A 16,359-nucleotide genomic window follows, 5' to 3' on the forward strand; every position below is an offset into this window, starting at 1 on the left:
TCCACTAGACCGGGTTGCTCAAAGCCCCATCCAACCTGGCCTTGAGCACTTCCAGGGATGGGGCATCCACAGCTTCTCTGGGCAACCTGTTCCAGTGCCTCACCACCCTCATGATGAAGAAGGGTCCATTGGTTCCATTGTTGCATTTATTCCAGCTTTGTTCCATTGGTCATAATTTTCCTATTGGGTTTCTACTTTTCAGAATTCATTCTATGGAGCTGGGGTTTCTTTGACAAGATGTCATGTACTGATTTTATTTATTTTAGCCTCTGTGCTTTGAGGGAATGAAAAGCACTGTTACTTGAGAGAGAAATTATGTATACTGATTTTCTTTCTCAGTGGAAGAATGTGTGTGAGTATTGCCATCAAAAGTGTCTTCTGCAAGGACAGCACTAGTATAGCTATCAAACTTTAAATTTTATTTCTGGAGGTCCAGGAAGTCAGAGGCTTTAGAACGCCCTTTGGAAATCATAACGGATCATATACCTGTCTGCATGTTTGTGTTACGGCAATACCTCATTTCAGAGAAATATTACATAATTTAGAAGCAGTAGGGTTCAATTACATTAGGCAAGTCTAAACCTATGTAATGAACATCTACGTTTTTAGTGTGCAATGTGATGGTTAATCTAAAGTAGACTAAGATCTCTTAGGACTTTGGAAGTGTCAGAACAGATGCCTCTGAACAATCAAAGGTCAGAGTTTTATGATGTGTATTATGGCATGCAGCATTGTTATTCTTGGGATTCTTATGTGTGTTGTAGGATCATGTAATATTGAATAAGTTGGGGTATTTTGAGAGTTGGCCTTGCATGTCATTTTTCTGTCCTTAAGAACTTGGTTGGTGGAATGTGTGTGAGTGAATATGTACTAAAACTATGTATGCTGTTGGGCGAACATGCATATATTCTATACAAATCTAAAAAATGTGTTATTTCTTTTCTGGAGAAAAGTGGTAGCTCTGAGAGAGGGGAATATTTGCTACAGATAACCGTTTTTCTATTTTTAAAATTATTTTATTTAAAGTGTATTTATGCATGCTATTTGAGTTGTGTTTATACCAGTCGTTCCTTTTTAAAAGGTATTTTGTTTTGGAAGGTGAGTATGGCAAAAACAAAAGCTCAAATACTTTTATGTTGGATATTTTTTTCTGTAATTTATTTTAAGGCAGTATGCTTCTATATCTAGTATATAGAAGTTTGTCACTTCCTTAAAACTATTTAATTGTCAAATTGTAAGCCTAAAATTACTAGTATTGTGATTCCAGAATTGTTACCAGGCTTATCGTGGTAAGACTAAGAGATAGCTGGTGGTTCCTTGCACTTTCCCATGTTGCTTTGTGTTTTTTGGTCAGTTTTATTACTTCAGTGTAATTGCATGCATTTTGAATAGAGGGGGAAAAGAAAAGTCTAGCTGGCAGTTGAGGTTCAGGTTTTTAAAGCTCACTACATTTATTTTAAGTTTTAGACTCTTCTTCAAATAAACTTCATTTTTTAGCTGTTTTTGCACTACGGGACGGTATGTAGTCTGTAGACAGTATAGTCACATTATGACTTTGTCTTTCTATTCCTAATTAAGTATTTTGACATTGTTGCTGAATGAGTGACAGATGTGGCTGTTTGGTTGTGGCAGTGTCATCTTTAGTACTTCCATTGTTTTGACCTGTAAATCTTGCTTACTTGGCATCCTTTTCCCACTTGGAAAGAATAGGCTTGAACTACATGACTAACAAGAATTCCTTAAAATTTGCCAAACTGACTTCCTACCCCATGCTTTTCTTTACATTCTTGGGATGGAGTAGGAGAAACTGTTCTTTGCATAACTTGCAAGCTTGCTAATTAATTTTGACAGTAAATGCAAGAATATTTTGGGGTTTGTTAACGCTCAAACAGATCAGGACTGAAAGTAGCAACTGCAGATTTTGTTACAGGTAAACTGAGAAGTTTACTGTAATACTTGCCTACTCCTTACACAGTTATTTGCTCAGTATATTAGTAGAAATACCTCTCACCTGTGATGATTTGAAATTCAGTAATAAGGCCTGATACTAAAAAGGCATATGTCAGCCTCTTTCTACATATGTGTATATTGTCGGTATAAGTTGATAAACAGACATCTCTTTCTTGTGGTTTAGCAATCATTTTTAGAAAGATAAAATAGCATAGAGATAAAACAACAGAATATTTTCAAATATCATGTCTTGAAAATAACATTAAGTTATAGATTTGGTAAATAACTGCATGTAACTGTAACATGTAACATTTTATTTATTTTTTTTATTCATAGGAATCTTATTGCTAGGGTTTCTAAAGCCTATCTGAAAAAGTGAGTTGAGTGGCAATTTATTTTTTTTCCTTTGGATCAGCTTGTTGAACTGACTTGTCATGTGGCTGCCTGATGGTTTAGTTCTGGTGAGAGAAACAATGGAAGTCCATGGTCAGAGAGTTGGAGGAAGGAGGGTGGGACCTTTTTTTCAGCAGCAACAGCTACACTCAGTTTAATACGATGTGAAACTGTACTCTTTGGTAGTGACTTCAGTTTTTGGACAGTTAAGACTCTTCTGTTACTAATGAATCTTTGCTGCCTCTAGAATTTACTTGTTCCTTTCCTCAGCCCCTGTAGGGACTCAGTAGCTATGTATCTTCTCAGCTGTTCTGTGGATAACTGGAATTTGAAAAAGGGTTTGGGGGATCTGCTCTGTCAGATAATGGACGGGAGTTAATAGGAAATATGCCTATACCCCTAGTAATCGTCTATAGCCCTGTATTCCTGGTAACAGGGAACATGCTCTAATACCCCTAGTATTTCGCTCTTCCAGGATTTTTGTTAATCTCTTCGTACTGCATGCCAAGATGTGTGCTTTTTTTTTTTTTTTTTTTTTTTTTTTTTTTTTCCCCCCTCTCATTTTACTGGATAAAACCTGCAGTGCTCTCTGGGGCATAGCAAGGAAAGGTTGTGGGTGCTGATGCAAGGGTGGACTTGAAGAAGAGGATGTGCTGAGTTCTTATTCAGAAATAGGATAGTAGAGAAAGAAAAAGAGCATTACCCGTAGTGTTTATTCAGGGAGAATATAGGGGGATCTTGGAAAATGTAATTTTCAGTAATTTTATGGCTTGGAAAAGGTGCAAGGTATTGTGTCTAATTAAACATGCTAGCAAGAGTCCTGAATGTGCATTTTTGCTGCACAGTGACAGCAAAAAAGTCAGACTGTGGAAAACCAAGAGGTCTTTGGCCTGAACTTTGTGTGTCCCAAGAAGAAAGTAAGAGACTTAAAAAAACCTTTGGCTCAATTTTGAGCTGTAAATCAATATCTAATTGTAAAACAATATCTATCTAACAATATCTGTTGAAGAAGTAGTAGATGTTCCTGTGATGGCCTGTCACATTTCCTCATCTGCTAGGTGAAGCTTAAAGGTACCAAGTGTTGCACTGGTGTTGAGAGAAGTGGAAGCTACTGTGGGAAACTTCATAAGAAGTCCAATTGCATCTAGGAGGAAGAGTCTGTTAGATTGTTTTCCACATGCTACTGAAAGAGGTGAAAAAGGAGCTTACGGAATTGAAGTGATCAGGGAAAGGAACGGAAGTCGGAATCCAAGATGATGGTGTCCTGTGTACGACCCAGCTGTTTGACAAATTAACTAATTTTTTCCATGTTGAGGATGATTCATCTGTTTTCTGCAGTCCTTTTATTAGATCACTGAGAATTGCTTACATCTCTCAATTTTCAAGATTTATATTTTCAGTGTGCCCTGTATACAGGAAATCTCAGAAATTTCCTAGTTGGAATATCTTGCCGACAGTTGATAATCTGACCTGTTAGTCTTTTCAGCTGTGACAATTAAATTGGGAAAATGGGCATCCAAACATTACTCATATCTTGACTTTTGTAGTGCTATGTGTGTAATCATTCCCTTTTATACTTGGAATTTTATGTAATGGTAGGGTATATACAGTACTTGTTTTAATAACATAAAATAGCTTTTCAAGTAGTCATGCCCCTTTAAGGACACTGAAAATAGGCCTTGAATCAAGAGTGCTTTGGATTTTTTTCTTAAACCAGGATTCTCTCAGTCATACCAACAGAGGCAGTTAAGCAATCTCTAAAATCTTGTGGTCACGCTTGATAACGTCAGAAGTAGGGAAGAGAAAAGCCAGACTGGACTGAGAGCAAGCAGGTATTAGATTTGGAAAGTGCAGCAGCCTGTGTGGTGACTGACGTGGATCCAATACTTGTTCACGACAACGTGCTGCTGTAGGAGAGAAGAGGTACCAGGTGCCTTGGGTGGCTTACTGTGTACAACCGTGCAGTCTTCAGGGATAATGCTTCCTGTAAATGCTTTGGACTTCTGCAAACTCCTTGTACAAGGCATTCCAGCATAATTGTGGAATAGTTGTTGAATCTGTCACACCAAATTATCTGTACTCATCTCTTAAATTCTAAATCAATAGCAATGCTGCAGCAGAGAACAGCCTCTGCAGGACTTCCCCCACCCCCGCCCCCCTGTGAAAGAAGCCTTATTTTCCCTTTACAGAAAAGCAGAGGTCCATTGCTGTCTATCAGGTATGTTAGACAGTCTTCTTCTGGTTGTTTTTGATTTACACTTGCTCCTTTTACTTAGTTACAAATATAATCATCAAATGGCAAGTTGAGACTAAATCAAAAACATTCACCTTCTAGTGAGACTTAAATCTGGAGAACTGGTTCCTTGAACTTTGAGTAGCAAGGGGTTTCTTCAGTTGCCAGGGATGGGCATGATCTTGTATGTGAAAAAACTTAGCACTTCGCTGATTATTCTTCTACCTCTTGCTGACCTTGCCTTGATACTAGACACCTTGGGGAAGTTACGAAAGTCTGACCACTCAGAGACTGATATCATGGAGTTTATTTTTAACTAAATTTTTCTACCTTGCTACTGCTTCTTGAACCATTTCAAGTAAAATTGGGCCTGTTCAGGCCTTCCACCTTTATGAACAGAATTAGAGATGTATTTTTGCATAGTCACCTACAGTTGTTTATTATTATTTTTATTATATTTTATTTTTTATTTTGTAATACTGTAAACTTTTTACCATTCCTGAGGAATAGTCTACAGTGTCCCTGCAGGAGATGAGCAATTCAGAAACCAGGTAATATATACTAAAGACATTTCAACCCAAATGGATGGCGAGGTGAAGGATCATAATGATTTTTCATTCAGGAAAACATCAGTTGATTGGGAGTGTTACTGTGTTTGAGTACGTTAATGCTTTCCAGGCTCTCTGCTACCTCTTGGTGACCTTGCTTTGATGGTTGAGGTCTGAAGTTGCACTTACCACAGTAATTGATTGCTTGCTAGTAGCCAGAATGATTAATGTCGCATTCATCTGCGTACGTTGGAGAAAGGGACTCAGGAAAGTGACTTGTAATGGTGCTGTATGCGATTGATATGTGATGCTCTGTGGCATCCTTGGCAATGCTTGTTCTTGCAGGTGCTGGCACCTCATTTGCCCTTTGCATCAGTCAGGTGTCTGCTACTAGATTCACTTCCAGTATCTCCCAGGTAGTGTTTTGCCTTTCCAGTCAGTTCTGTGTTTAGCGCATAAATAGTAGACCGAAAATGTTTGCTTTCTTTATTGAATGGCTATTCCAGCTATTTTAATACCATTCCAGTGTCACCTGCTGTCTCTGTACACAAAGCCCCAAGTGCCTTCATGAAAGGTTAATTGAGTCAGAGAAAGTGTTTAGTACTTAACAGAATTTCTGTTTTATTTTCAGGCTATCCATAACATTCTATAAGAGACAATAAAATCAACATTCTTAAACAGAATATGATAAACAATTGTCAAAGCTTGAAGGTATTTTTACTATACTTTGATGCAAAGTTCTTGCTGTTAGTCAGCAAGATAATCTGATTCGGGTGATGATGAGTGTATCAGATAAACACCAAGAAAAAGGAAAGGGAGTAAGTGAAGTTTTCCCATGGAGCACTGTGTTTCATTGAATAATTGTGCAAACTTGATCAAGATGCAGTTCAACATAAATATCTTTAGCTGTTCAAAAATCAGAAATTTAGCTAAAATAATGGGATTCCTAAGGATGTACAAACCCAGCCTCCTCATTTGGGGCTTTTAGAGTGTACATTTTAAAACGGTTTTCTTATAATACATAGGATTATGAGTCACTCATCTATTCTATAAAAAGAGAGAGAACACAAGGAGAAGGAAATGGGACATGCATTTTTAAAGACTGCTTCTGCCTTCCTTTTTGTTTATACATCAGCTGAATTTTCATGGAATAACAATTCCTGTAGTTGTGGTCTTAAAACAGATACTAAATATTGCAAGAATTGTGATGAACTGTGGCAGCTGAGTTTTGTATTTAGATTTTAAAATAGTATGTATATAAAAAAGCTATGCAATTTCTAAATTTCATGTGGTATGTAGTGAATGGAGAAGTAGGAGAACCATCTGAATCGGTTTACAGAGAATTCAGAATGGTGGACTTCTCATTGATAATTACATGGGAGATGCTCTTCAGTTTCAGATTTTATTTGCTCATTGGTGCGCTTTGAATGCCTGACTGTAGTATATTGTTTTGGCAGCATGTACTGACACTTACGGGAGCCTGTCAGCAGTTTTGGCACTGGGCTGCGAGGGAAAAGACTTCTTGTAGCTGGGTCATTTCAAAGCTTCAGTGTTTGAGCTGTCATTACACTTTTGATGTGAAACGGGTTACCTGAATGGAGCAGTGTTCAAGTTCTTGTGTTACTGGAATGCATTATAAATACCTAATTTTGGTGTAAATGTTCAGTGTTGTAGTCTTGCTTCTGTATTATAAAGTCAGCAATTTTATAAGTGTCAATGAACTTCTGAGAGAAAGAACTCTGCCAGGATTCAAGTTCTACCAGCGAGTAGGGATTACTTTTTTTTTTTCCTTGAGAACTTTGTGCAAAAGCACATCTTCTCCAATTAACCTCTAGTGTTTCAACTTCTAAGAAAAATGTACGTCATTTTGGCTTTAAAATTGTGTTACTTAGATATACAGCAGTGTAGATGTTTTGTCGTGACTGCTATAAAGATCTTCAACTTTAATCCCACTTTGACTGTTTTGTCTGGGAAAAAGCGTGCACCGGGAAAGCATTACATCTCTCAAGTGCTCTTTGAAATACTTGTTGCTATTTTAAAACAAAAACACTTCTACAAAGTGATTTGTGTGGTCATTTGTGTAACTTACATAGCTAGTACTAGTAGCGTAAAGATTTCGGGAAGAATATGAAAGTATTCTTCCTTGATTTGTCTTGGGGAGTAGGAGTCAGTTATGTGCTTTTTGCAGAAAACAGAAAAGAAAAAACAAGCAAAAAATCCATGATATCTTCTATAAATTGACAGCACATAGATTTCTGCATTTTTTTTGAAATCATAACTTTTAAAAGGAAAATTGCTTGAATGATTTTTTTTCCTAAATGATTTCCTGTAATTAGGATCAAAGTGTTTTGGGGGGATGAGGGGTAATAGTATATATTGTGGACTCATTTTTAAAGAAATTTGATTCTTGTTTCCTTTTTATGATTTTTTTTTTTTTAAATTGCATTCTTTGTTCAGTGATTAAATTATTACTCAAAATTTATGTGGCAACCCAGTAGTTGAGATAATTTGGTATCTCTACGATTTTGTAGACTATGCATGTTCTGTTAAAGACTTAAGATTTAATTATTTTTAGCTTGAAAAATAAATCTTGCATGTATTCTCATTAACATTTAAAAAATATTATTCCAGCTGTGTTGGGGTAGAGGAGCACCATGCTGTTGACATTGATCTATACCATTGTCCCAACTGTGCAATTCTCCATGGGCCTTCTCTAAGTAAGTATGGGTTATTCAAATTTTATTTTACACTTTCAGTCTGTTTTCTTTCCATGTACAATTGAAAAAGACTGTTCAGAAGAACATTCAAGATGAATTTGATTATTTAGAAGGTACTCGTTCTACATGACTAACTCTGAGCTGATTAAAAAAAAAACCACAAACCAAACCATCCTGAAAGGTTCCTTGATCTGGAGATGCAGATAGAATAAAATAAAAACTACCGCTATAGATTAGAGAAATTAAAGAGCACGGAGCTAGAAAAAAAAAAACAACCTGGACTTGACAGAGAGTAGCAAAATGAAAATTAGGGAATCGTCATTAAAAATAAAATAAAAAAAAAAAAATCTAAAAGACGGCTTAAGGTTCCTATATTTTAATCATCAAAATTCTAATACCTAGGAAGGCAACTTTGAGAAAATGTAGGAGTTAGCTCTCTTACCTTTCTTGATGATTGTAGGCTGTGTGCCACAACAGTCCAGTGAAATCTGAGAATATGAAATTCCTGAGTTTTGTTTTGTGTGTTTTTTGGTGGTGTTTTTTTTTTTTTTTTCTATTTTTGTTCTTCAGAGTTACACAGCTCTGAATATCAGCTTTCTGATTTACAAACAAGCTTCCACCAAGTTCCTCATGAAGTTTTATGAGTCACCAGTCACCAGAAGAGACTGTGAAACAGAGCAGCAAGAGAGACCTCTTCTTTGGTTCTCCTCTCAGTAGATAAATTTGCTGTAGAGATCTGCAGTGGAAAGATGGTAACACTGCAGTTCTGGAGAAAACAGTTTTTGTATTTCTGTAACTACTGAAGGATGCTGCTTTATCCAACTCCCTACATTTTTTTCCCCGTGACTTCTGTTCTCAAAAGGAAACAATGTAAAAATGAATTTCACCTTTCCAACAATGAATTAAGTTGCTATGTTCAGACCTGAAAAATGTTTATATGCACTGTGTGTCTTTAACCTCCAAGGACTAAGTCATGGTTGTTTGTGTTTTCTGATGTGGTGGTTGTGTTTTTTTTTTTTTTTTTTGCTTGAAGACTTAGATAATGATTAATAGTCAGCAGTGACTTAAGATCTAGGATTTTTTGAAAGCTGAATTTATTTTACCATTTAGAAATAAGTTTAAAACCACTGCACCCTCACTGGTAGTCTTCTGGAGTATGAACAAAGTGATAAATCATCACTTATTGATGTAATTAATGGATGTTGCATGATATGTGTCTTGTATAGTATGTGAGTTCAGGGTTAGCTACTTTTAGGTTGGGGGCTAAAAGTTAAGATAAATGCTGTTTTACATGCTTGTAGTTTTTAGTATTCCAGTTGTCATTTTCAGTTAAAAATCTGCATGTCTCTCCTGTAAATCAGAATACAAGTAACAGCCATTTCTTTCCCTACCTTTCTACCTGGTTTTTCTGTGGAATAGTGGGACTAGGAGGAGGAGTAGAAGGGGGATCATATCAGACTTTGCAAATAATAAACTAGTACGTTTGAAACATCTTTTCTCTTCATGATTTGGGAGAACTAGTATGCTTCACCGTGATGCCTGTGAATAACCGTTCTTGTAATGCAGAGGCTGCTAGCTCTAATGTGAGCGCTGTCTCACCTGCAGCAATTTGACAGTGAGATAAGAGTGATTTTTGTGTTGGAAGTCTTTTCAAAAAGACAAGAATCTGTGGTAAAAATTATCCTTATTACTTCATATTGCCTCAAGTAAGTAGATCTTCTAGATTCAGTAGTAGCTTCAGACGTGTCACTGATCAGCCGAAGCAGAGGTGATATGTTGAAATATGTCTTCACCTGGAATTTTATTAATTGCTCTCAGCTAAGCTGTCAGAATCAAATCTATCATAGTTTGTGGTTTGGGCTCTACTTACTTTAGCGTTTAGAGAGACTGTTAATGTCTCATGACTTCAAGTGTTACAGCAATGCTCCAGAGTGCTTCAATCATATGAAATTATGTATGTAAGCAGAAAAAGTGTTTTTATTTACAGCTTCATATTCTAAAATCCCTTTGTCTGAAGGAGTTTTGAAAGAGTAAAAAATTCAGCTGTTTGATTTAAGAGGGCAAGTATATCTGTGATTTCAGCAGACACTTGTGTCTAATCAGATGACGTAGTGTAAAAAATTTACTAAAAATATACAAGAAACACATACTTCATCCTACCAAATGGATGGTTACTTTCAGTATCCTACAAAATTAATTATGTAAAAGTTCCAATAATGAAAAGAAAGCTACTGCATTTTTAGATGTAAAGATCAAAATAATACAGAAGAACCAATTAATTTCTTCTTGTATTTCAAACAAAAATAAATTCTCTTCTTGATTTGGAAAAGCAACAATTTTACAAGACCTTTAGTAAGCAGCCATGTGTGTAAAATGCTAAATAATTAATCCCCAAATCCTAAATAACAAAAAAAGAGCAACTAAAAAAATAGTAATACACTATGGAGTTTTCTTAGCTTATTTGGTTTAGAGTCTTCATATTATATTTTGTTATTTGCAAAGTTTTCTCAGTGATCCTTAAGTCTCAAAATGCTCTATTTGCATGAATGCTGGGAGTCAGGTCTGTCACTAGACTCTAGAATCCAGAGCTTGAAGAGAGCATGAGGTACAGTAAATGTTAACAGGACTGTGGTAGAGAGGACATTACTTTCTTAATCTGGTTTTATCTTCTCAAATTCTGTAAGTACCCTCCCACCTGTTTGGGTTTTTTTGTTGTTGTTGGTTTGTTTTGGTTTTTTGGGTGTGGTTTTTTTTGTTTGTTTGTTTGTTTTTTAAATTGTGGTAGTAATGCCAGTGTTTGATCTGAGCTGACAATATGAGGTGATGTACCAGGCCTTAGAAGTGGTATTGTATGATTTACTATATGCACCTCAAAATTTTTCAGTCTTCCTATGCTAACATTTCTCTTGCCTTTTTGGTCACTGAGAATCACTTAAAGAACCGCTTCCAGGACTTGAGGGCTCATTGTACAGATGTATACCTCTTGATGGTCCCCATTTGAAGTCTAGTATGTGACCTGTGAGACAGACTAGTAGTGTGAGAAGGCAAGGAAAAGTGTTTGCCTAAAGTAGGTACAGGTACTGGCCCACTGTTTTGAGTGTATAAGGAATGTAATTTAAAAATAGCTTTCTGCTTACTTTTCCTGAAAACTTCCAGCACACTCCTTTCCTTTTCTTAACCCCCCTGCAACTGTCTAGTGTACTTTTGGTGTGTGTATTTTTATTATTTTCACAGTGGGTTGTGCCTCAGTGTTCAGGAACAGAAAGTGTGAGCACTAGTTTGGAGTGATTGGGAGGGGGAGGTGTTATATATGTGCCTTTCAACTTATGTAGTTGTTTGGGTTTTTTGTTTTAATTTGGGCATGAGAATCCATTCAGTTAAATTATTTTTCTTGCAACTGTTGTTATAATGTCTTTAAGGGGTTATAAAAGCTCTAGAATTAAGAGATACGTAAGTGGAAAAAGTTTTCATTACTGTTTTCTGTTCTTCAGTGTTCTCTTACTTGTGGAAGGATGATGTACGTTGCCAAGTACTAAGTAAAGCAAAACAACAACTTTAATTTCTAGTTTTTAAGTAAGTGTTGGAAAGCGATTTTTAAAAGTTGGCTTTGTGCTATAAAATCTCTTAAGCAGCTGTATCATCTTACAATTTTAATGAGCTGTTGTAACAGCAGTGAATTTATGAGAAACTACTCTGTTGCAAATTAGTATTAGCCACTAATTTCTTGTATTATTATTTATGACTGAGAAAATAGCTGTGAAAACTTAATAAACCTAGCTTCATTATTTATGACGTTTTACTGTATTTGGATAGTTGGCTCATTAAGCAGGTGCTTCAGCACTGGTTTTCAGGTTAGCAAATAGCTATAAATGTCAGTTTTTTCTCTTAAACGTTTTCTAAAGGGTACATTTTGTCACTTCTGTAGGAAACAGCTTATCAATAGGAATAATTACCTCTTATGTGTAATGACTATAAGATGTCAGTTATTCCTATACAACCCACTGTTTTTTCTGTAGAAGCAGCATTTTGTTTTCTTTCTAGAAGCTACTTTTTTTCTTCTTAAGTCCTTGGCTTCCTGTTACTGTTAGCTGTGTTTTCAGTATTACTAGCACTTTTTTTAGATTTTGGGTGCATCATGACTTTGGTAAACTTAAGGATGAGCTCTTCCATAAAGTTCGAACTAGTATTAATATAGTTGTTTAGCTGGGTGTCATATTTGCATTGCAGATTGTTTTGTATGTGCCTGTAAAACACCATTTGTGTTGACAAGTAACAGTAGCTTTTCCCCTTCTGTGTTTGCTCAACAGATGTAACTAAATTTCTGTTTAATATTAGTTAAATTATAGATCTGGTCTCAGTAAATCTTCTTGGGGCAGTCTTCTAGTAGCAGCTATCTAATGCTATGGAGCGGAGTTAGGCTTTTTTAGGAAAAAATGAAACGCAACCTACAAATTACTTTACTCTTAGTATGTTTCTTAGTGTGGTAGATGATAATGCTGTTAAGTCAGTAGAAAGGTAGCAAGTTCAGCACTGTTGGAGTTTCTTTGCCAGATGATGAGATGGTGGTCCTTTTTGCTGAGGCACCTGTTGGGAATTTAATAGGGCTTCTCAGCCTGTTGAATGTTTGAGGACAAGAGATACAGGTGTATTTGTATAGACAGAAAGTGCTACAAAGTGCATTTTGCTAACGAACAGGTAGATGATACAACCCAGGGCTTCCTTCCAAAGCAGTGAGCTTGTGTTCTTTATAAATGAAATATAATATATTTCTGAAATATAAATATATATAAATATATAACTGAAATATCCATTATGAAATAATTTGTCATGAAATAATGAAAATTTGAAGACAGGCACTAAGTTCACCATGGTATCATAAGTCACTTTGTCCTCTGCTTCCCTTAAGGCCAAAAAATTCAAATGGAGAGGCTGTATACAGCTTACAATGTTCTAAAATACAGCCTTTCAATATGTAAAGGGAGCTTATAAGAAAGAAGACTACTTTTTACCAAGGCCTGTAGTGACAGGACAAGAGAGAATGGTTTTAAACTGAAAGAGGGTAGGTTTAGATTGGATATAAGGAAGAAATTCTTTACTGCGAAGGTGGTGAGACTCTGGAACAGGTTGCCCAGAGAAGTTGTGGATGCCCCCGCCCTGGAAGTGTCCCAGGTCAGGTCAGAGGGGGCTTTGAGCAACCTGATCTAGTGAAAGATGTCCCTGCTCATTGTAGGGAGGTTGGACTAGATGACTTTTAAAGGTCTCTTCCAACACCAACTATTCTACGATTCTATGAATGGTTTGGGGTTTTTTTTGTTGTTTTTTTTTTGTTTGTTTGTTTTGGTTTGGTTTTGTTTTTGTTGTTTTCATTTGTGTATCTGTCATTTGTCATAGGGAGACCAACACAACGGTTTCTTTGAGAATGTCTGGTTTTTCATTCTCCTTGGCCCTTTAAATATAAGGAACAGTTAAAAATGATATTTAGTTGCTATTGAACTATATAGTTTCAGATTCCCAAAATTGTAATAGAACATTAATTTATCCTGTGTTCTTTATTGATACATTGTAATAGTGCATTAAAGTTTCAGACAACTCAGAAGTTGATTGTTTTGGGGTGCAATGCTTGTGTTATATGTATTGTGCTTGCATAGTAAAGATCACACCTGCCCAAAACTGAGACATAGGCAGTGGATAAAAGAAAGGGGGATTGGTTTCGAACAGCATGTGGTAGTGAGTAGCAGTAATATTATCAGACTGGATATGGATATGCTCACATGGTGAGACAGCACAATGGGATTAGGTCCTGTTAATTCTGTGTGAATACATAAAATGAAGTCTATGGATCTTAGAGGTATGATTTCTTCTGTTTATTAAAAAAAAAAAAAAAAGTCTGAACTTTAGGGAATTCAAGTCCTGTTTCTAGTTTTGTTGCTGACTTTTTAGATTTGGACGACTTTTGGGCTGCTGCTGTTTACTTGTGCTGCACTGGATATGGAGTCTTAAATCATTTTGTATTATGTACACTGAGGTTCTCGCATAGAAGGAGCTATAGAAGTATAGAGGATGACTGTCCTGTGTCCTGAAAATTTCGTTTGTTGCAGATAGGTAGAGTGTCACCTGCATAAACAATAAGGTTTGTTAATCATAGTAATGTGATTCAGTCTGGCTCACTGATGGGATGACTGGTAATCTGAGCCATCTGATTTAACTAATCCAAAGTTCAATCCTTCTGAAACTTATAGTGAAGAAGAGGAGGAACTGGCACAGACATGACTACACAGAGTTGGATGATGGTTCCAAACCGGTGCAGGCTGGAACACGGACCTTCGTTAAACAGCTGCGGGCTCGCTCTTTCCCAAGGTACAGAAGCTTACTTACACATTTCAGTGGCAAAAACAGAGAAACATTGTCGGCTGAGTGTGTCTTAGGGGAGGTGACTAACATTTGTCTGCTTCAGAAAATGAAGGTTGAGGATGACTTCCTCCTCCTTTAGAATCCGCCCCTGCCCCATCCCTGTTTCAGATGGATACATTTGCCTTTTCATGCAGGAGGTTCCTCTGTTCAGTTTTGCACCGGGATATGTTGCCTGTTGGGACTGCTACAGGGTGATGTGGGGGGTTGAGTTTTTGTTTGTTTGTTTTTGTGGGGGAGTGGGGGCAGTAGCAAGAGTGGTTGGTTTTTGTTCTTCTCTTTTGTGCCTGAACTGTCAGAATATTGTCTGTCTGTTCCTCTAGTCCAGGAATAGCCCTCAGTTTCATTCCAAATAACATAGAACACTTATATGAGCCAGTAGCTTATCCATTCGCACATGTTTTAGAGGAAAGTGGAGAAACATGGTTGTACTTTCATCCTGAGCTGTCTGTGATTGGCTATCTCACAGAAACACAATGACTTACAATTCTTTAAAGGAGTTTGTTGTTACCAAAATGTACTTTAATGGCTTCTCTGAGAATTCCTTTTCCCCGTGCTCTTAAATTACTGCGTTCAGTCATAGAATCATAAAATGCTTTGGGATGGAAGGGACCTTTAAAGGTCATCTAGTCCATCCCCCCTGCAATTGGCAGGGACATCTTCAACTAGATCAGGTTGCTCAGAGCCCCATCCAGCCTGGCCTTGAATGTTTCCAAGGATGTCATATAGAAAGATTTTGAGTTCCCAGGTTATGCATGACAGTAAACGTTTCCTTGCTGGTTGAGGTAATTTTCTTTGTCTTTTAGTTAAATGTTTAATTAATTTTAGTTAATTCTTTTGGATTCAAATGTAGCCATTCCCATCTGTCCTCCCCCAAACTGTGACATAATTTTTTTTTCAGTAGTGCTTGGAGGATGCTTTTCTGCTAATATTCCATTATTTCTTCCCACCAGTGCTGATGAAGTCATTTTGAAAATGAATGGAAGCCAGTTGACACAAAGATACTTGGAGAAACATGGGTTTGATGTTCCCATTATGGTTCCTAAATTAGATGGTCTGGGGCTCAGACTTCCTCCGCCAACTTTCTCCGTTTTAGATGTGGAACGCTATGTAGGTAAGAGGCACTCTGGAGTACTTACAAATGATCCTGTCTGTAAATTAAAATAAATATTTGCATGATTATAAGAGCTTCCAGGGTGCTAAATATATATTCTAAATTGAATTCCTTCTAACCAGAACACTAGCAGAGAGTAAAATTAAAGCTATGGGTTTTGTGTTTGTTTTTTTTTTTTCCCCCTTATCTTTTTTTTTTTTTTTTTTTTTTTTATATGTGTGTGGTAGATATGCAGTAGGAGTGCAGCCTTACTTTTCAACTTTCAAGCATGTTAGTTTTGGTCCAAGCTAAACATGGAATGCTGTGGTTTTTTTCTGCTACGTGTTGTAAACCAATAAAATATAATGACTTTTAAGATTGGTGTCTTTGTGAGAATTGAATAAATCACTCTTATGATCAATAAAGTTTAATCATTGGTTAGGATATTGCAAAACTTAATGTTTTGGGCTCAGTAAATTGGCATTTCTGAATTAAATCTTTATTTCTGGAAAATTTCCTACCTTGGCTTCCTTTGGTGGGAGAACTAGAGCTTCCCGAGGACCATTTCCTTCTTACCAGATCTCTTGACAGTCTGTAATTGTTTCAGCCTTATGTAAGGGTGCAGTACAGGGAAATAGAGACTGAGCTAATTGCAGCATGACGTTTCCTGTAACATGTAGTACAGTTGAGAAGTCTGTATGTGTCCTTGTCTGTGTTCTTGTGATAACCTAATATAATGTGTGCTGAAAGTAGATTTTTCTACCTATCAGCATTTTACAATGGCACCAGGATAGAGGAAATATGTAGTATATGGAATGTTGTTTCCATTATGATGATTATAAACAGTAATGTGTTCTGCTTTGAAGTGTAATTATCATTTTGATACTTCTGAATCTTTTCCTTTGGAATATTACCTCTTCAGATTCAGGCAGAAACTTGGTCGTCTTACTCTCCAGTTTAGGACAAAAATTGGAATGCCACAGATTTACCTTTCTATTATTGAAATTAAAAATAAGA

General features: G+C 36.5%; 1 protein-coding gene across 2 annotated transcripts in view; it reads left to right on the forward strand.

Moving 5' to 3' along the window:
- KDM7A (lysine demethylase 7A) overlaps positions 1-16,359 on the forward strand; it is a 72,970-nt gene that overhangs the window by 21,350 nt on the left and 35,261 nt on the right. For both annotated transcript variants that reach the window (XM_082310403.1, XM_082310404.1), the window contains exons 2-4: positions 7,756-7,841; positions 14,081-14,198; positions 15,203-15,363. In XM_082310403.1, coding sequence (XP_082166529.1) covers positions 7,756-7,841; positions 14,081-14,198; positions 15,203-15,363 — 365 coding nt within the window. The remainder of the gene's footprint in view (positions 1-7,755; positions 7,842-14,080; positions 14,199-15,202; positions 15,364-16,359) is intronic.

This window comes from Platalea leucorodia (assembly GCF_965183815.1).
Source record: "Platalea leucorodia genome assembly, chromosome: 4".
Classification (NCBI taxonomy): domain Eukaryota; kingdom Metazoa; phylum Chordata; class Aves; order Pelecaniformes; family Threskiornithidae; genus Platalea; species Platalea leucorodia.